This window comes from Bos grunniens, chromosome 22, assembly GCF_055505025.1.
Source record: "Bos grunniens cultivar Pamir isolate PY7600 chromosome 22, Bosgru_T2T1.0, whole genome shotgun sequence".
In the NCBI taxonomy this organism is placed as follows: domain Eukaryota; kingdom Metazoa; phylum Chordata; class Mammalia; order Artiodactyla; family Bovidae; genus Bos; species Bos grunniens.
The window spans coordinates 60,195,448-60,216,223 of record NC_141186.1 but is presented as its reverse complement, the minus strand read 5'-3'; the positions used below and the strand labels follow the sequence as shown (position 1 = coordinate 60,216,223).

Genomic DNA, 20,776 nt, shown 5'->3' with positions numbered 1-20,776 from the left:
ACTGAGGCCGTGTGGGCCTGCTGTGGGCTGGACCCCCGCCCCCCACTCACACGCTGACACCCCACACCCACCACGCAGGAGGCAGCTGGGTTTGCAGACACGGTCTTTCAAGAGGTGATTAAGTTGCCCCCCACCCACGGCAGCCCACTCCAGTATCCTTGCCTGGAAAATCCCATGGACCGAGGAGCCTGGTGGGCTGTGGTCCGTGGGGTCGCAGAGTCGGGCACGGCTGAGCGACTGACAGAACGCCCTCGGCCTGGTGTCCTCGTAAGAAGAGAGTAAGACATGGACGTGCGGGGGGACAGGCTGGACTGTCCCACCACGAGTGGGGACGCGGGGAGGAGACAGCCGTCTGCACGCCGGGCAGAGACCCCGGGAGGAGCCAGCCCAGTCAAGAGCTTCGTCCTGGATTTCCAGCCTCCAGAACGTTCAGGTCATAAATTCCTGCCCTTGACATCACTCAGTCTGTGGTACTTTGCTATCCAAGCCGCCCAACGTACCCGCTACACGATAATCCCTAGCCCACTCCCCAGACCCGAGAATGTAGTTCAGTATCGATATGGACAGAGTATTACGTTTAAAGTCCAAAGAATTGTAAACACAATTATTTTCTCTGTCTGCCTATGTTACTTATCGATACCCGATTAGATTAATTTCAAAATAAACTTGTTGTTGACAACTATAAATTTTTCTATTTCATCTTCCAGTTTAATTCTCTTCTCTGATTATGTAAACATTTGCCTGGTACAACAGTTAGAAAAATAAAAAAAGATCCACTCAGCAAGGTCTCATTTCTACTCCGGTTTCCTCTTGTTCCCCACGGCTAAACATTTTATTATTTTCTTTGTCTTCTGTCAAAAGCATTTCTTTTTGCAAAAATAAGAATATATCAATCTATCCATATTTCCCCTTTTTTTCCTTTTACATGAAAGGTAGCATGCACAGATCCACCCTATTCTACGCCAGTTTTTTTTCATTTTAACACAGTCTGGAGATTACTTCAGATGGCACACTCTTCCTGTCATAGGGCTCCTCGTGTGGGTGAACCATGGTCATTCCAGCCACCTCTCGCCAAAACCGTGCGTGTGACATTCGACCCCTGTTCACCACACCACTGCCTGCACCTCATCTCTGGGGATGACTCTTCGAGCTCCATGAACGCGCGCCTCTGGGGTGCACGGCCAGGAGCAGGTCTGCTTGGCTGAAAGGTGCCCACAGATGCCGTCTCGGCGGGTTGACGTCGTCCACGGGGGGCGTGCTGGGTTGAATCTACTGGCCTCCCAACAAAGCACATCACTCTGTGGATTCGCACCCGAAACACAGGAGAACGTGCCAGTCAAACGTCTTCTCATGTTTTAAGAGGGACTTGTATTTCTTTCCTGGTAAACTGAGAATTCCTGTCTTTGCTGTTTGTTTTTTTTCTATCAAGGTTTTGCATTTTTTGACATCTAAGAGCTCTGTGTACACGAGCTGGTCATCTGTCCTTCAACTTGACGTCGTGTTTAGCTATGGAAGATTTTTGAGAAAATTGTGGATCTTTTCTTTTTGTGGCTTCTGAATTTTGATTCTCAGTTATAATGGCCTTCTCTACTGCAGGGGTGTCAAGGAACTCAGCATTCTTTTCTGAGTTCTTTTCTGGTTCCATTTCTTGGTGGGGGTGACACACGCACAGCATAAGATTCGCAGCAGCCCTCTGTGAGTGTGTTGCTCGGGGCCGGCAGGCACATTCACAGAGCAGGGTGACTGACCGCCGGCGTCCCTGGGCGCGGCTTCACTCTCCACGCACGCATCCTGATCCAGCCGCAGCTTGTCGGGGTTCGTGGTGTGAGACACGGCTCCCTTGCCTGGGGGTTCTTTCCTTCTTAAAACCGAGGTGTCGCTCACACCACCAACCAGCGACCCCCGTAGACTGAGCTGACTTGGGGCATGTAGTACATTCCCAGTGCCGTCCAACCGCCTGGACCAAGTTCCGAGCAGCAGGCGTGGCTTGACTGTCTCAGCAGCTCACGAGGTGCCCTGCACCCCTGCGCTGAGTGGTGATGTCACTCACAGGAGCCTCCTTTTCCACGCGAGCCTGGCCTGTCTCTGGCTTTCTGCGCTGGCCTGCTGGTGGGCCTACGCACAGGCCAGCCCCGCGGTGAAGCATGGCGGCCTGCACCCACCCCGCCAGTTCTCAGGCCGGGAGGGAGCCCCGAGACCCACGTGCAGTCCCTGCCACACAGCCGTGAGTTTCCCCGTGCACCCCACACACCTCAGGTCTCTGTCTCAGGTGCGCTGATTAGGGCCCCCCCGCCCCCAGCACCGCCCCTTCCCCATGGACCGAGGACTCCGCGAGCTGGGGGGACACGGCTCTGCTGGGGGGCTGCGCTGGGAGCCAGTGGCACAGTCCGCCTGGGACCTCGGCAGGAGGCTGGGCACGCACGCGCCCGCGAGCCAGGCCGTCCTCAGACCCAGGATCTCCGTTCACTGGTCTGCAGGCTCCTCCGGCTCCTGGTGACGGCCTGGCCGGGGGCGGGAGCCAGCTTTACGCCTGCTGAAATGGACTGCAGCCTCTGTTTCCACGACGGCCACCCATCACTGTGGCCAGTTCATCTGACAAGGCGTTTCCATTCCCACCACACGGACAGAGCGGCAGGGCTGTGTTTGCGATGAACGTTCTCGCCCTCAGCTCTAAGGCAGCCTCACCGCAGGCCTCGGTCCAGCCTGTTGTGCTTTGTTTTCCCTGATGCTGCTGTGCTCTGTTTCTGTTAAATCCTCTGTATTTTGACACTTTACCATCTGGTTGAAGCTGACCCTAGAAGGACTGCTGCTCCCAAGGTTAGTGAATCTCCAGACACAGGAAAGAACCGACTCGTGAGCTGGCCTGTCACACGCAAACCAACCAGTCCAGAGCCCACCTCCCCGGGCCACTCACTGGCCCGTCACCCAGGCCCCCAGACCCCTCAGCCCATTGACGGTACCCAAAGCAGCCCATCCTCACCGGGCTCATCCCACCCCACCGTTCCTTCTCAAAGCAACTGCAGCAAAGCCTCCCATCCACTCCCCACCGCCTCCCTCTGCCTGCGGCCCAGCCCGTGCCTCCCTGAGTGGTCCCGGGAGTGGTCCTGCAGCAGCCCCAAGTGGTCCTGCTCCTGGTTCTGGGGATCTTTGAGTACAATAAACTCTGCCTCCTGGCGGTCATCTCTATGCGTCTCCTGATCAAAACCTGATCAGATTTTGACTCCACAAAACCTGATTCCACACCTGATCAAAACCCAGCCCACGTCCCGTAAAACGCACTAGCAGCGAATTGCGTGCCCGATAAGCACGTAAGCCTTTGCGGAATGTTTCAGCGATCCCGTCTCTGTCTCATACAAAACATTTCTCCCTCCACGTGATCTGGTGGCACCACGTGCTGAAGACTGAGGACCCGCCCAGAAAGGTGGGGGTCCCGCTAACCCTGGGACCGGAGGAAACGAGAATCCGACTCCCCTCTTCTCAGGGAACCGGTTCTACCTGGGACTCCTTCTCTTACAGACGGAAGAGCTTGAAACGCACCTTGAGTAAGGAGAGAGACGAAGCATAAAAAACCAGTCGTGACAAGACCCGGTGTGGACGCAGCGGGCTGTAATCCGCACAGCCCTGTTCCCAGGATTCATTTCACGTGATCCTCACCACTCTGCGGTTCACCTGTGAATTCTCCCCCATTTTCTGGCTGAGAAAACTGACCCACAGACAGACTGGCGGGAGCTCGCCCCCCGATGAGTTAGAGGGCGGCCACGGACTTGAGCGCTGGGTTCAGACCCCAAATCTCAGCTTCTGCCGTCCTCAGGCAGGGCTGACCCGGGGACGCGCAGCCCCAGAGGCCTCCTGCTGCATGGCGGGGCCCAGCACGGCGCCTCTGGGTCCTCTGTGCTCCCCCAAATCGACCTCGGACGTCCCTCCTGTTACCATCAGGGCAAGACGCACCTGCAGTTGCAAACACAGGCCACTGAACACAGGCCAGCAGGGCGAGCCCGAGGGATGCGCTGACTCCACTGGACGTCAGCGCACGGGCTCCCAGCTTCACCATTCTCCCTCACGGGGGCGCACCACACGTATCTCTGTCCAGGGTCCGCAGCAGGACCCTGACGGATGAACACACGCCACACTGGAGGGTCTGCACAAGCTGAATTCTCTCCCCACCGCTCACCTCTGCTCCTCCAGACGCTCCACGCAGATGGAATGTCCTGCGTGGACCCAGGCCCTCGGAACGTCTGACCAGGAAGGGGACGGACTCTCGTCCAGCCCAGCAGGGCTGCAGGCCCGCGTTCCTGGCCGGCCCACAGGAGGCCAGCAGGAGGCAGGCATGGGCCTCTTCCAGGACATATGGCTCAGCAGCGAGGCAGATGGTCACTGTGGCCCCTCTGGCCTTGAGAACCACAGGACTGGACGGGAGGAGCCTCGCGTAGGGGTCACGGCCACACGGACCCAGAGAGGAAGGCAGCCACTCGGCAGAGCGCCAGCGCAACCCAGCCCAGTGAGGGGCAGGGAGGGCGCCTGTCTGAGCCCCGGGTCTGAATCTAAAGGGAGTCACCAGCCTGTCTACATCACCCGGGGGACGCTGGACCGCCACTTTGGAAGACAGCCTGCATCTCACAGGTTTGAAATTCCATCCTTTGCAGCCAGCGGTTCCATCCCCAGGAGGCCACACACCCAGGAGAAGGTCCTGGGCGGTGGCAGGAGACGGGGCAACACCGTTCCCTGAAGCCCAGAGTCACTGCTGGGGAGCAGGCACCCTGCAGCAAGGGCCATTCCACAGCAGGGGGACGATGAAGACCGAAAGCCTCAGGTACCAACTGCGTGCTGCTGGCGGACTGCAGCCACGAAATCAAGAGACGCTCGCCCCTTGGAAGAAAAGCTACGACCAACCTGGACAGCATATTAAAAAACAGAGATGGAATCCACGGAAAAATGCAGAACCTGTCACGCCAGGCCTCCCTGTCCATCACCAACTCCCGGAGCTCACTCAAACTCATGTCCATTGAATTGGTGATGCCATCCAACCATCTCATCCTCTGTCGTCCCCTTCTCCTCCCGCCTTCAATCCCAAGTCTAACCTCTACTGAAACGGTAACAAATGCGTGCTTTTAAAAAGCAAAAGAGGGGGCTTCCTTGGTGCCTGCACGTTTACTCAGTCTTGTCCGATTCTTTGTGGCCCCATGGACTGTAGCCCGCCAGGCTCCTCTGCCCATGGGATTCTCTAGGTATGAACATTACAGTGGGTAGCCATGCCCTCCTCCAGGGGGTCTTCCTGACTCACGGGTTGAACCCAGATCTCCTGCATTGCAGGCAGATTCTTTACCATCTGGGCTACCAGGGAAGCCCAGCTAAGCCCACGCACCACAACTCCTACGCCTGTGCTCCAGAGCCGTAACTACTAAGCCCGTGTGCTACAGAGCTTGTATTCTGCAACGAGAGGCCACTGCAGTGAGGACCCAGCACAGCCAAAAGTAAATAAGCATTAAATAAAAAGCAAAGGAGGTCAGCCATGCTGAAGTGAACTGCTTTAGAAACGAGAACAAGGACTTCCCTGGGGGTCTGGTGGCTAAGACTCCGCACTCCCAATGCAGGGGGCTCACGTCTCATCCCTGGTCAGGGACCTGGAACCCAAGAGCTGCAACTGAGCCTGGGGCAGCTGAGTCACTTTACAAGAAAGAAAAGCCCAGATTCCTCTCTCTAAGATGGGAGACGCTGGGCAGTTAATGTTTCAGAAGTGGGGTCTCTCAAAGCTTTGGAGACGTCAGCAACTAACGCCAGCTCCAGTCAGGACCCCCTTCAGAAAAGGCAGAAGGTAGTCAGCATTTCTCTACCACAGGGAGTCAATGGAAATGACCGCAGAGCGAGCGCACAAAAGGAATGGCTCCTCTGCCCTGGACCGGGGCCAGCTCTGCACACTGAGGCCGAGGCAGGGCCCAGGGCAGGGGGATGCCCCCCATCGGTGGGTGCTGAACCAACGCTCCTGCAAGTTCAAACTCAGCTACGATGCCAGGAAGGGGGCGGGGGCAGAGGCTGGACTCCGGCCTCGGTGTCCCCCCGACCCGTGCGGTCAGAGCAACGCCCCAGGCAGGGGAGGCCTTGGGCAGAAGCCATCTGCTGGAGGCGGGCGTCCAGCTGGCCCTGACCGTGGGCCCTCCGTGAAGGGTCAGAGATGGGCCCTCTGGGGCCGTGCGGCTCAGTTCCCAGCAGAGGACCGAGCTCAGTCCCGCGGGGACCAGGCAGGTGGTGGTGGCGGGAACCCTGCCAAGGGAGCTGAGCCCCCTGATGCCGTGGGGGCAGGATGACCACAGAGCGGGTGGTGGCCACAGCCGTGCGGCAAGGATACAAACGCACCAAGGTGAAAATTACGCAAAAACCCGCCCTAGTACTCAAAGCTCCACAGGCAGTGTTGAAAACAAGTTCTGGGGCGACGCCGTGTGGAATGAAAAAACTCCTGGACCCGCTGGCTTGAATTTAAAATCTGACTTAAACAGCACAGCCCTGCGTCCATGCTCCGGTTACAGAAGCTGCCTGTGGTCACAGCGGATTACCTGGGAAAAGCCAGGGAGGTGTCAGTGGAGGCGGGCGTGGGCCCAGGGACAGCTCAGGATAGGGCGTCCTGGACCGAACCCGGCCCCCACAGGCTGCGGCCTCCTGCAGCGTTTCGACTCCCCAGGGCCCCCGCACAGCAGGCGTGCCCTCCTCGGACTCTGGGCAAGATGAAGCAAGACCACGCACGTCAAGTGTGCAGGTCTGGGTTATGCACAAAGTGGACAGCAAATATTAGTTGTGGAGATGACAAAAATATTTTTTTTAAAGCAACGGGAGCTTCCCTGGTGGCCCAGTGGCTGGGAGCCCGTGTTCCCAGCGCGGGAGGCCTGGGTTCAATCCCTGGTCGGGAAACGACCAGGTCCTGCGTGCTGCACCCAAGACTTGGCACCGCCAAACAAATGACTTCTAATTACTTAAAAGAATGTTTTAAATAAAAAAGCAACAAACCAGCCCTGCCCTGGCCAAGCAGAAGTAAACACTGCAGGTCTGGTCTCACTGCCGTGGTGGCCGAAGGGAAACGGATCGGCTGCCCTGCGACGCCCTCCAGGACACATACATCCTCGGAAGAAAAGGGCTCAAGTTCTGAGGGACGCCTTCACTGTCACCACTGATGTCTTTGATGACCCACACGACCACGCGTCCCCTCCTGAGGCCCCGGGGGCCCCTGTCCTGTCTGTGCCGCTATCTCAGCTGGCATGGCCTCCTGGCTCCTCTTGGCCAGCCCGAGTCATCCCAGACAAGACAACGCCACCCGTTCGGCAACGACTGTGTTCTCTGCTGGCAGGACACTTTTGCGGGGACCCCCAGCGGCCTCACAGAGGGGCAGAAGGTCCTGGGGGAAGTGGCCACAAGCGTCCCCTGGCCAGGGCAGTTGGGGAGTGTGACCAAACTCCTTGCTCAGTCAACACCTCATCTCCCATCCAGGGCGTATGCGTTAGGACGGAGCTGGGGAGAAAGACAGCCCTGCAGCTGACAAGCGTCCTCTCAGGGCCACTGCAGGAAGGAGGCAGAAGCTGACCATTGCGACTGGACAAACACGTCCCGCTTGCCTGCTAGGGTCCAGTCTTGGCTAGGCTCTGCGGCTTTGAGGGGAAGTGATATTTCACTTAACACATGGAATACATGAATTATTTCCCCCACACTGACATATAATTTCTAACTGTGATTTACACTGCATCATACCCTATCAGGGGACCGAGTCGGAGCTCACATTACTCTCAATGGCAGGGCACTCAGGTCGTCGACAATCTTCGCTATTCTAAATAACACTGAGATGAACAACTTTTCACAGATGCTTACAGAATCGTTAGGATAAACTTGCCAAATCAGGATCTCTCGACTGAAAGATAAGACTATTTTGGGGAGTCCTCATTTATACACTTGACAATGCTCTCCAACTCGAGAATTTCCACGGTCCCCAGCCAAGCACGGAAACGTGGATTTCATCACATCCTTATCAGCTCAGGGAGTTTACAGCTCTGTCTTTATTTCAGGAGGTATCACAAACCCACGTTCTTCCCATTTTGGTACTTTGCTTCCAGGTAGAAACCCTACAGAAAGCTGCTGTTTGGGGCTGGAGAACGTGCCATCAAATGTTTTTCTAGGGCAACTCATTTCTCTGCCTTTGGTAGGGAGACAGCCACGGAACACATGCCTGACCCGAACAGTGGTGCGTAAGATAGCCGAAGCTGAGCGAGCTGGGAGCCCTGACTGCTGGGAGGTCTTCTGTGAAAGCTCAAGCCACATCAGGCGCACCCAAAGGAGGTGTGACAGAAAACCTCCCATCCCAGGGCCGCAGGTTTCCCCCAGACCGTTCTGCACCTCCTGCTTCCCGTCTCCCCTCATTGCTCTGCGGGAAAGAGGAAGCCAGTTTCTCCATAGACCCTCCCGACTTCAGGCTGCAGCGTGATCGTGCTGTTCAGAATTCAGCATCACAGTTTCAAAGCCCATTTTCATGGGATCTTCCCCAGGGATCAAACTGGGTCTCCTGCATTTACAGGGAAAGAATCTGCCTGCCAACACGGGAGACCCAGGTTCAATCCCTGGGTGGAAAAGATCCCCTGGAGAAGGAAATGGCCACCCGTGCCAGTATTCTTGCCTGGAGAATCCCATGGTCAGAGGAGCCTGGTGGGCTACCGTCTGTGGGGGTCGCAAAGAGTCAGACACGACCGAGCGACTAACACTTTCTTTCAAAGCCCTTCATTTCAAAAGAAGGTCTGGCTTGTTTTCTGCGCTCCTGAGACATCTAACAGCAGAAACCCCACATGCGACAAGTCTTCTATGCTGAAGGGCAAGGACAGGAGGATTTTAAATCCAAAGAGGATTTAAAAGCAGAACTGTACCCTTAAGCTAAGAGGTGCCAAGTGCGGTTGTCACAGCCGACACACCGCACAAACGCTAGAAACGCATTTCGGAGCAGACAGCGGGCACAGAGGGCCGAGAGAGGCCTGGGCAGAGGGGCCACGGCGAGCGGAACAGGCCGGCAGAGCCCGGTGCTGCCCCGCTGGCGGGCGTCCGCTCCCTGCCGCACAGGGAGCGCGCACCGTGCGATCGGGACGTTCCGCTTGCGTCTCTCACCCTGTCCAGAAAACGTGCAAACGGCAGAGAGGCCGAGGTCACAGCTTGCTGGCCTGGAACAGTTAGTTCCCTCAACAAGGCCCCTTTGCCCTCTTTTGTCTGCGGATGGTCCAGGCTTCCATCACGGACACTTGGAGCGACGCCCTTTCGTCCCCCAGCGCCCGCTGCGCGAGCGCCCCTGGACGGCAGGAGAAAGGGGGTTCCCACAGCATCCACGTGCAGACTCGATGGCGTGGAGGACATCGAGACAGAAATTAATCTCTCCCCTAATTGACAACAGCTTGAAAAAAGGTATAAGGATGCCAGGATTCGGCATATGGGCTCTGGAAACATCTCGCCTCGGATTTTTTTTTTTTTTTTTTTTTGAGCTGTTACAACAACACGCTTTATAATGTAACCAGCTAAGAGGCGGTTAATGGTGTAGCATTTTAGAAATAATGCATTCTCGGGATTTCATATTTAGAGGGTTTATTTGAAAACATCCTCCTCTCCACTGCATAAATAAGAGGAAACAGCATGACAAAAAGTGTCATAACTATGGTTTTCGGCATCCAGCGAGACGGTCTGCCTTTCGCATCAGCAGCAGGATAGCTGGACGGGCCGGGTCCTCCTGGGCTCAGCCAGCCCTCTCTGGGGTCACGTTCCTTTTCCATCTCATGAGCAGGCGGGGCTCTGGGTGACGCCGGGTGAGCCAGAGTCACCCAGAAAGGCCAGACCTTTCCCCCAGATCTTGATGGAGGCTGAACCTCACACACAGAGGGAGAGCCTGAGGTTCACAAACAGGCAGCAGCTGCTGGGCGGGAGAGGCTGGGACAGAAATTCCAGGACGCGATGAGATCAAGAGATAAACATCCTCCACAGAGAAACAGGATGCGAGGCGATTCCCAACAGCGCAGGAGGCAAACTCCGCCAGGCCAGCAGTCCCGGGGAGTGAAACTTCAGGAAAAGGTTTAATGTTAAAAACACAAAATTTCATAGAGGGTCCAAGGGACGGGCGACCATAGGTCAGATCAGGCAGAGTCCCGACCTGACCTGGTTTCCACAGATACTCCATTTTTAAACTCCGTGTCTTTAGGATCGTCTTCACTCTTGTTAGACGGTGGATGAAACAGGCTCTTGTTCTGACGCGTGTTCTCCTCGGCTCTGTGAACCCTCGACTGGCAGAGTTTCTGGAGGAAGAACATAAAGGTTGGCGCCAGGTCTGGGTTTGAATCCGGCTGCGTCTGGCCGTGAGCTTGGATGTGGACCTGCCTCACGGCCGTGGTCCTGATTCTCCCCTCGGTGAAAATGGCCCCGACTCCAGCGGGCACTGCTGGATGAGTAAACGAGGAAGCAGGTCCCAGCGGCAGTCGTCCTGCCGGCCGCAAAGGTTGCTCCTCTTCTGTGCCTCGTGTTTCGACCTCACGGTGGCGACTCCAGGAACAGAAGGGCCGTCCAGGGACGCCTGGGTCCCAGCAGGGGTCCACCCTTTCCCCGACGGTACCCTTCATCTGTGCAGCTGCTGGGACCACCCACGCCCCGCCCTTCCCGGGAGTCGGACCCCAGCCCTGCACTCCTCTCTGAGCGACCCTCAGGCTCCCTGACGGCGCGCGCTCTAGCCCTGGGCCTCTTCCAGCGCAGGGGTCTGCACACCACCCGCCGGGCCTGCGGGCCTGCAGGGAACACGCGCCTGCCCCTGCCCTGCCTCTTTGTTTCTCCTGGGAGGGGTCTGCAAACCTGAGGGGCCCTGCTCCAGGAGCGAGTGACCTCGAGGTGCGAGCAGGTCCCGCCGCTCCTCCTGGGGCCCCTGGGCGCCTCCCTCCGATGGCCTTGGGCCGCGGAAGGCCACACCAAGGCCTCGTCCCCAGGCCCCCACGCTCCGTCCTCCCCCGGCTCCGGGCTCCACACAGGCTCCATCGGGATCTCTCCCTGCCCCACCATGGCGCTAAGCCCTCCTTCGTCCTGTGTGCCCCCCAAGAGGCCCCCGGATTTCTCCCTGTGCCTCCGGGGCCCGGGACCCGTGTCGGCACACGATGATGCTCTGATGGCCTCACCCGCAAGGCCGCACCCCGGAGACGGGCTTGGGTGGGGGGGCTGGAGCCTCGAGTTCCAGATGCACCTCAGGGAAGTGGGGACCGTGGGGGGCCAGAGATTGGGGTCGCTGACAAGGGGCTCCCCCAGGTCAACCGGCAGGCCCACAGGGACTGAGAGGAGGTCTCAAGTCCAGCCCGAGCGAGAGGGGCCCTCGGGGCTTTGCTGTGGAGAAGGCCTCCGAGACAAGGGGGGCAGCAAGCTGGGCTGGGCCCCGTCTAGGAGTCCAGGCCCCGGCCTGCTGGGCAGCCCAGAGCAGGACGCACGCCCTCTCTGGGCCCGGCCCCTTCCCTGGTGCAGCCCAGGACATGGCCCCCAGTCTGCGCCCATCAGCTTCCCCTCACCGTGCTCTCACTTCACACCTGCAGAAGCAACTTGGGGGAAAAGCAGAGGGGAGCAAAGACCAAGGGCCCAGAGCACGGCCCGGAGGCGGGGCCAGCCCAGGACCCAGGGGCGCGGCGGGGACAGCGACCCACTCTGGGCTCAGCGATCTCCACACACACACAGAGACAGACACACAGTCATATATACAGAGACACACACACCCTCACATACACACAGACACACGCACAGAATACCACACACACACTCACACACACAGACACACACTTACATACACACAGACACACACTCACATACACACAGACACATGCACACAATACCACACACACCCTCACATATACACAGACACACGCACAGAATACCACACACACACACACACTCACACACACAGACACACACTCACATACACACAGACTCACGCACAGAATACCACACACACACTCACATACACAGACACACACAGAGACAGACACAGACACACACTCACATGCACACAATACCACACACACACTCACACACACAGACACACACTTACACACACACAGAATACCACATACACACACACACACAGAAACAGACACACTCACATACACACAGACACACACAGAATACCACACATACACACTCATATATACACGGACACACGCACACAACACCACACACATGTACACACAGATACAATCATACACACACACACTACCACACACACGTACACACGATACACATGTACACACACATACTCATATATACACAGACACACACAGAATATCACACACATGTACACACAGACACACACTCATATATACACACACACACAATACCACAACACACATATGTACACACACACACACAATACCGTACACATACAACACATAGATACACACGTAATACCACACACACATAGACACACACACACAAAACCACACACGTGTACACACACAATCATATATACACACATAACACATACATACACATACAACCATATACACACAGACACACATAATGCCACACACACATACATACACAACCATACATACACATACAATCACACACATACACATATAATCACACACACAACACCATATACACACATGCAAACACAATCATATATACACACAAACACACACACGTAATACCACACACACCACACATACGCAAATACCACACATACATGTAATACCACACACACACCGCACAGCACCACACAGACGTACCACCACACACAGAGACACACACGCACGCAGCTGAGAGAACGCGCCACAGAATGGGGCACGCTCTGGGGGTGAAATCACATTAAGGCGATTTCTCTTCTTTTGTGCTCCTGTATGTTTCCAAATGCCTACAGTGAACTGGCATTTTTGCCACACCGGGCAGGGGGGAGTTAAGGCTGTTTTATCATTTCTGAAACCTCACACTCACCCATCAGTGCAGACACATGAAGCCTGGAAATAAAACCAGCAGCTCTGCAATCAGCCTGCAATCATATCTGCTCCCGAGAAGCGCCTGTAATTGGGAGCTGGCGCGTTCGGGCGTGAAAGCGGGGGGCGAGGTGTCGCGGGCTTGGAGACGAGGAGCCGGTGGGGGGTGAGGAGGGACTGACAGTCGGGCTGAAGGGTCCTTAGTGGAGCCACAAGGCGGCCGAGGCCCGCTCAGGGCCATCAGCACAATCCCCTAAGCGCCACCGAGACAGAAAAAGCAATTATCAGAAGCCGCCCCAGGAGGCGCTTTTCATTTCATGCTGCTGTCTTTGCCTCTCGGAAACACACCTGTGGGCTTGCCCTGGTCCCTTCTGGGCTGGCGGGGAAACGGCTGCACCCCCACCCCCACCCCCCAGAAGCGGCCCCCGCTCCTCCTGGAGGGACCCGATCCTACTCGGGACCAGATCCCGGCTCACGACTTACTTTGACCAAACGCAGCCCAGGTGACACCTGGCCGGGTCTGCGCCCAGGCTCCAGAGGTCTCGCAGCTTCCAGAAACCCTGCTGGCCAGAGGCCAGTGGACGGCTCCCCAGCCTGACGCCTGCTGCCCAGACTCAGGGGCCACCAGCTAGACGAACAGCAGGCATTGAGTCACCACGACAGCCGAGCGCTGACTGGCCACCGTCACACTGGCCGGGTGGGGAACCTGGGCCCAGTCTACACTTGCCCTCAGACACGGCGGGGCCCTGGCTGGAGGCTCGTTCTCCTGAGGTGGCCGTCTGGGTGTCCCGGCACACCCCAGGGCCACGGCAGGTCCCACCCTGGCGCAGCCACAGATGACACAGGTCAACAAGCCCTCACGTTATTTACTGTGAATTACGAAGCACGTGAGCGACGGTGCTGACTCACTGGAAAAGCCTCTGATGCTGGCAGAGACTGAAGGCGGGAGGAGAAGGGGACCACAGAGGACGAGATGGTTGGACGGCATCACCGACTCGATGGACGTGAGTATGAGCAAACTCCGGGAGACGGTGAAGGACAGAGAGGCCTGGCATGCTGCGGGCCACGGGGGCGCAGAGTCAGACACGACTGAGTGCCTGAACTGCAGCAGACGACGGAACAAAGCCGCAGCCCGGCTCATCCTGTTCCTGGGGCGGGGGGACTTGCCGGACCTTTCTCCACAGTCGCACGCAGATCTCTACGTCCAGATAAGTCTGTGGTGGGCTCTTTCTGTCCATAAACAGGACTCCGTTTGTTTCCCTTAACAATACGCCTCGGAGGCCTGTCCAAAGCTAGAATTACAGATCTCTCTCCTTCCTTTCAGGGGACCTGCATGTGCCCACGTCTGGAAGCCTCCAGGAGGGCGCCAGGGCTGCTCCCGCCTCTTCACTAGAGCAGGCTTGCACACCTGTTTGGGGCTTCCTTCTCCCTCCCCCGACAGCCACAGCCTGCAGAACACAGGACTGTCAAACACTTTTACCTTTCTTGCCTTTCTTGTCTTAATCTAAAAAGCAAGCACGCTGAAGCTGCTATTTTTATCCAAAAGGAAAAAATCTCCTTCCATCTACTTGTTCTTGTACCCCTGATTGATTTTTCTGAGTCAAAGGCCTTGTATTAAAAAAAAAAAAAAAGAGGTTCCCTACTCTTGCATAATAAAATAAGCATCAGATTCTCACCAGCAGGAAAAGAATCAGTACAAGAAGTGGAAGACTCGCCACTCACAGAAGCGAGCGCAAAAGGAACCCAGACAGACGAGAAAGGACAAAAAAGACAACCGAAACGGAAGCAGGGCCGTGCAGCGGCAGGGAGCCCCTCCTGAGCGGCAAGCCCACCCCGGGAAGGTGGACTCGCTTCCACACCCTCTGCCTGCCCCGGGGGACATCCTGGGGGTCAAGCCTGAGTCCACACGGAGGCCCGGGACCCAGGGCTCTCCCAGCTGGAATAGATCCCTGTTTCCAGCCACATTCCCTGGATTCTCGGGCTGCGCCAACCCAACCAGGTTGGCGGCCGGGCTCAGCGCCTGCAGCTCAGTGAACAGGCGTCAGACGCCGCGAGGCCTGGGGTCTCACTCTGCCACTCAGGAGCCCAGGCAAACACTGCCAGCTCTCTGACCACCGCCCTCCTTACTGGAGGTGCCAACAGCAACAGGGTCAGCATGTAGTCCGGGGCAGGAATGTTCCTTCTGCAAACGAGGTGGCTCTGGAGCCACCAACGACACGGGGCCACGGGCGTCAGGGCGGCAAGGAGCCCATCCCCCAGATGTGCACGTCTCGCCACGCCCAGCAGGGCCCCCGACACCCTGTCCTCAAGGATGGGGCGACCCTGGCGTGGAGGCTTGGGTGGGCCGGCCTGGACCAGTCTGGACCGACCAGCACGGCCAGGCCCTGTCCTCCCAGAGGTGGCATTCCCATCACAACCACCTCGCAGCCTCTGGGGCTCTGCCCAGCCGTGCACTTGGCTCCGGCCTCCTGGGTCCACAGGGCCCGTGCCCCACAGGCTAGAGCTCTGCTTGTGGCCATTCCGGCCGCTGGGGTAGAAGGAGAGGCGCACTTGCCCCTCCCCCACGCCCCGGCTTCACCCCACTTCTCTCCGCTTCCTCATCCTGCACTTCCCCCCAAGAACCCAGCCCCAGCAGTGACCTCCGACCCCGGGGCCCGGGCACAGCTCCTGGGATCCCCTCAAAAGGGGAGGCGCCCAGACCAAGGCAGACAAGCTGTCCATTTAGGGAATCAACTTCTGCTCCAGCGCCCTCAACCATTAGGCGAGCCTTCTTAAATCTCGTGCTGGGGGGAGAGAAGGCTGCCTAGAAACACGGTGCGTCCACCCTGGGGTCTCCGCTCTCCACACACATCACCCGGGCTTCCCCCCGTCACCCCCAAACCCCAGGCCACCCCCCGCAACCTGGCCCGGAAGAGGAGACCGCAGCATCTGGTCACAGCTGGCTGGCTGCACTCTGCCACCTAAGGGGGTTCGCCCCAGTGGGTTCACCCTGCAGGCCTGGGGAGGGAGGTTCCTGAGTGGTGCCTGGGACGGGGTCCTGGGAGGGGGAGAGGGTCCTGGGAAGGGGGGTCTCGCCCTCATTCCCCAAGTACTCCTCGGCCTTGGAGGAGACCAAAGGGAGGGACTGTGGAAAAGGAAGGGGTTTTCTGGGCAGGCTTGTCCAGAGACTTTCACGCGTGCGGCCCTGCGCTTGTGTTCACATACTGCATGCCCTTTAAACCAGAACATCCCCAACGACTCTCGCTTTCTGTCCCCAAACTCGCCGGAGCCTGTGGGAGCGCCTGTGCAGGAGGAACGATGTCTGACAGGCTGCTGGGTGTTCACAAGCGTCCCCTGGCACCCCCAGCCTCCGGAGGGGGGCGGTGGGCTGCACCACACGAGGGCCATCAGACCCTGGTCAGACCCCAGCCGCTCTCCCTGCCGACACAGCCCCAGCCGTGCCTGGGGGCTGCCCCAACACTGCTTAACCTCAGCGAGAAAAGCAGAAGGTAAAACCCTAATTCAGACAGTTTCACTTCCCACGAGCCATTGTGACCCGGGAGTGGGGGAAAACCCAGAGTCAGCAGCGGGCTCATGTGAGCCGTGCTCTGTTCTCTGCGACAGGGGGATGGCCGTTGAGCAAAGCTGGGGGTGGACGTACGCGAGTGCAGCCCCGCGCAGCGCAGGGCGCCGTCCTGGCCCCGCCCCGCGTCAGCCCCCTGCCCGCCCCACGCCTCAGCCCCTGCCCACACGCTCACACCACGCCCAGGCGTGGGTCAGAGGAAGCGTGAAGGGCAGGTGCCAACGCGAGAAGACGGCACGGAGCGCACGAGGCGGGAACACGGGACAGGGCGCCTGGTCAGGAGGGCGGCTGCCAGCGGACGCTGGCTCAGTGCAGCTGGGCGTTGGCAGACTTGTGGGGCAAGTATCACTATTTCCAGAGCAAGGCCCCCCACAAGCCTCCTGTGACCCCAGACGTCTCTGCAGGAGGCAGGGTCACCCAGCTGCATCGCTGGTACTGCCCTCACTCATACAGGATCGTACCCTGCCCACGAACCAGTTAATATTTACCCGATGACTTCTTTACACAGGGACTCACGGCTCTCGCTACTGTTAATGGAAAACCGGTCCCTTCCTGGAAACAGAGGGGCTGGCACAGACTGCTGTTTGCCTGCCCAGCATCCACTCTCTCCCTTCTGGGTAATGACCTAACTCCTGGAGAAGGGAAAGGCCACCCACTGCAGTATTCTGGCCTGGAGAATCTCCATGGACAGAGCCTGGTGGGCCACAGTCCACGGGGTCACAAAGAGTTGGACACGACTGAGTGGCTGACACTTTCACGTTTTTCAACCCCGATTTTATTCAGATCAGCTGTGAAAGCAGCTGAAGCACTCTTATCCACAGCCTCTCTCGCAGCTTTGCAATGGGTGTGGCAACATGACTAAGTTCTGTGAAGGGAAAGTGGCCCAGTCACGTCCAGCTCTTTGTGGCCCCGAGGACTATACAGTCCATGTGATTCTCCAGGCCAGGCAGCCTTGCCCTTCTCCAGGGGATCTTCCCAACCCAGGGGCTGAACCCAGGTCTCCCGCATAGAAAGTGGATTCTTTACCAGCTGAGCCACCAGGGAGGCCCCTGACTAAGTTCTAGGCATTAAGATGTAAGAGGAAATCAATAGATGAAGCTATAGAGGGAAGGCAGGCAGCATTTCTAATGTCCGAAATATAAGTGTGACGTGATGGCTGGAACTCCAGCTGCCACTGTGGACCAAGAGGGCACCTGAGCTGGATGCACGTCTCTCTGGCAGGACAGAAGCAAGCGGGTTTCCTGATGACACAATAGAGCCATCAATCCAGGGCAGACTGTTGTTCTGTCGCTGAGTCGTGTCGACTCTTTGCCACCCCATGGACTGCAGCCCGCCAGGCTTCCCTGTCCTTCACTGTCTCCCAGAGTTTGCTCAGAATCATGTCCCTTGAGTCAGTGATGCCATCCAACCATCTCACCCTCTGTTGCCGGTGGTCTAGCCACACCCTGCTCCTTCAGTACTGATGCTGAAGCTCCAATACTTTGGTCAGTTGATACGAAGAGCTGACTCCTTGGAAAAGCCCCTGATGCTGAGCAAGATAGAGGGCAGGAGGAGAAGGGGATGACAGAGGACGAGCTGGCTGGATGGCATCACCGACTCGATGGACGTGAGTTTGAGCAAGCTCCGGGAGACAGTGGAGGACAGAGGAGCCTCGAGAGCTGCAGTCTGTGGGGCTGTAGAGTTGGACACGACTGAGCGACTGAACAGCAGACAAGAGGCCCGGGGCCCCCTGGGCCCGAGGTGGCCCCTGTTCCCTGTGGCACCTCCCGCAGCCCCATCTCGTGTCGCCCAGGCTCCTGCCACCCTGCAGGTCCCCCTGCCCTGGTGGTCGCACCTTCCCCTCCTGGTCTCTGCTTAGCTGCCACCACCTCGGTGAGGCCAGCCTCCCCGGCCCCACCGCCCACCCCAGCCAGTTTTCTCTCCCTCCCAGTTACACGCTCTGAAGTCACTCATTTCCACGTAGGGTCTGAAGGGCAGAGCGGGTGTAAACCCGGAGTGTCATTGCTGGGATGAACCAGCGAACAAACTGATGAACTGAAGAGGGAGGGAGGCTCAGGCGTGAGCAGGCAATGGCCGAGGTCCTCTGCACACACTGACCCTCACTCCCAGCCCTCCCGAGCCCCAGCCCTGGCGCTGGACGGAGCCCCCCACCTCTCTCTGCAGTCCTGTCGCTGGAGCAAGGAGAGAGGAGACAGCACTTACGAGTTTCTCTTCTCGCTCACTCTTTAAAGGGGGCCTTAAAGTCGGATGCATTTGATGGGGAAGCCAGCAGTTTTACCATAACGATGACAAGTCACTGCTAAAGGGGAAATGTCACTCTTGGAAGGGGGCAGACGCACCAGCTGCAGGGGAAATGCCTGGGCTCAGGGGTCGCGATGCTGCCATCCTGCCACTGAGACTAGCCCACGTCTGGACAGCGTCCAAACCCGTCCCCACACAGACATGAGACAGAGCCTCGGCGTCGCGCCCCGCACACCGCGTGTCCAGTGAGGGTCAGCCGACCCCCTTCAAGTCTCGAGCTCGAGAGGGACGTCTGTGTCCACCTGGGCCACTTAGAAGTCTCAGCACAGGCCGCTCCTGCCGGCAGACTTCAGTTCACAGGAACGGTGCCAAACGCTTCACCCAACGCTTCGAGCCCGTGCAGGAGGAGGGGGCCTGGCCGGCCCCTGAGCAGCCTGGCCCTCAGCGCCTCTCTCAGGGACCCTGGATTCCCTTGACCTCGAGATGAAGCGGCACACATGATTCCTCTCCTTTTGTTTTTTTTTTTTGGTAAAAGACACAGTTTCCACCGAATAAACCCTCTAAGCGATTTTTCCAATCTGGTGACATCTGCACAATAGCCAGGAAAAGAAATAATTACTATTATGGTGGCAGAATGATCCGGCCCCTCTCCAGGACTCCGGGAACTCAGGGAGGGAGGGAGAGCCGGCCCCCTCGCCCCCACACTGACGGTCCCTGCACCGGCCCTGCCCAGCTGGCTTTCTGGGCTGAAGGAGGGAAGCACGGTGGGGCGGGGGCCGTCACAGCCTCCACGCAGAGCAGAGCAGAGGGGAGTGGAGGGGAGGGGAGGAGCCACCCACTTACTGCACAGAGTCTGCGCTGGCGCGATGATGGATGGCTTCTAGGGGATGTCTTGGGCCATCGTTCAGACAGGCCCATTGTCAGATGGGAAGACTGAGGTTCCGTCAGGTGAACTGACTCGTCCCGGCCACACTGCCAGAAACACGGGCCAGGCCCTGAGCCAGGCCCCTCTGCCTCCGTCCAAGGGCGTCGCACAGAGGTCGCCCCGGCTGGGCTCACGCCGCCACTGACACCCCACCCCGGCCCCCTGCCCCGTGGCGCTCAGGGATAGAAATGCAGCGATGCCGTCTGAGGACTCAGGGGTGGGAGGATTGTGTTTCTACTCCCAGGACTGACTCCGACACTGTCGGTCCCTAGGCAGAGCCTGGTGCCACTGTAGGAGTCAAGCCTCTCCCAGTGGATTCCTGGGAGGGGCGGTGGGAGGCGGACACCCCGGCCCCCACCCCAAAGCAGTTCTCCGGAAGTCAAGACCTTGTCAAGGGCAAGAACCCAGGGGCTTGACCCAGCTCTGTCCCTCCCACGAGGCTGTGCAGCCTTCGGCAGGTTACTCTCCGTCTCTGAGCCGGCTCGCAGACACGCTAGCTGTTGCCACCACCCTGCTGCAAGGAGTCAAGGAGGAGCGATCCATGGGAATCATTACTAGCACGGAGATGAGGGATTCTCCCCCGGCAGGAAAGCCTGAGTCGACTTTCCATTCCAATTTTGTACACACGTACATGATTCACCAGTCTGAACTTGGGCAAACCCACAGAAACCGTGGTTTTTCCATCAGGCGCCTCAGAATTCAGTAGACATTCGGAGACCTTGCTAGGAGCAACGTTCTGGGCAGGAGTCAGGAAGCCTGGGTTATTGGCCACTGTTGGCCTGAGTGCTTAGAGTTGGGGGGCACGTCTGAGGCTGACCACACTGAGAGGGGGCCTGCAGTTGGTGGGGGCATCCCCAGCCAGGCGATGACCAGCCTGCCTGCTTCCCGGAACTCCCCAGGCAACGCCCTTCCTCCCCGACACTGTGTCTCGTTCGGGGTGCCGGGTCAGTCGGCTCGCTTGGATCGGGAGGGGTGAGAGGCTGGGCGTGTCTGTCTCCAGCGGCAGGGCCCCTGCTGCCCACCCTCTGCTTCCAGAACCAGAGCAGGAGTCCATGCAGCTCCCAGGAAAGCTGCTCTGTGGTGTGGCCGGGG

General features: G+C 58.1%; 1 protein-coding gene across 8 annotated transcripts in view; it reads right to left on the bottom strand.

The window, feature by feature from the left end:
• Positions 1–20,776, bottom strand: part of MGLL (monoglyceride lipase) — an 85,439-nt gene that overhangs the window by 21,120 nt on the left and 43,543 nt on the right. For 2 of the 8 annotated variants that reach the window (XM_086368875.1, XM_086368874.1), the window contains exon 5: positions 9,578–10,295. The exons of the other annotated variants lie outside the window; for them this stretch is intronic. In XM_086368875.1, coding sequence (XP_086225001.1) covers positions 10,219–10,295 — 77 coding nt within the window. In that variant the 3' untranslated portion in view covers positions 9,578–10,218. Of the gene's footprint in view, positions 1–9,577; positions 10,296–20,776 lie in introns of those variants that run through there. 8 annotated transcript variants of the gene reach the window in all.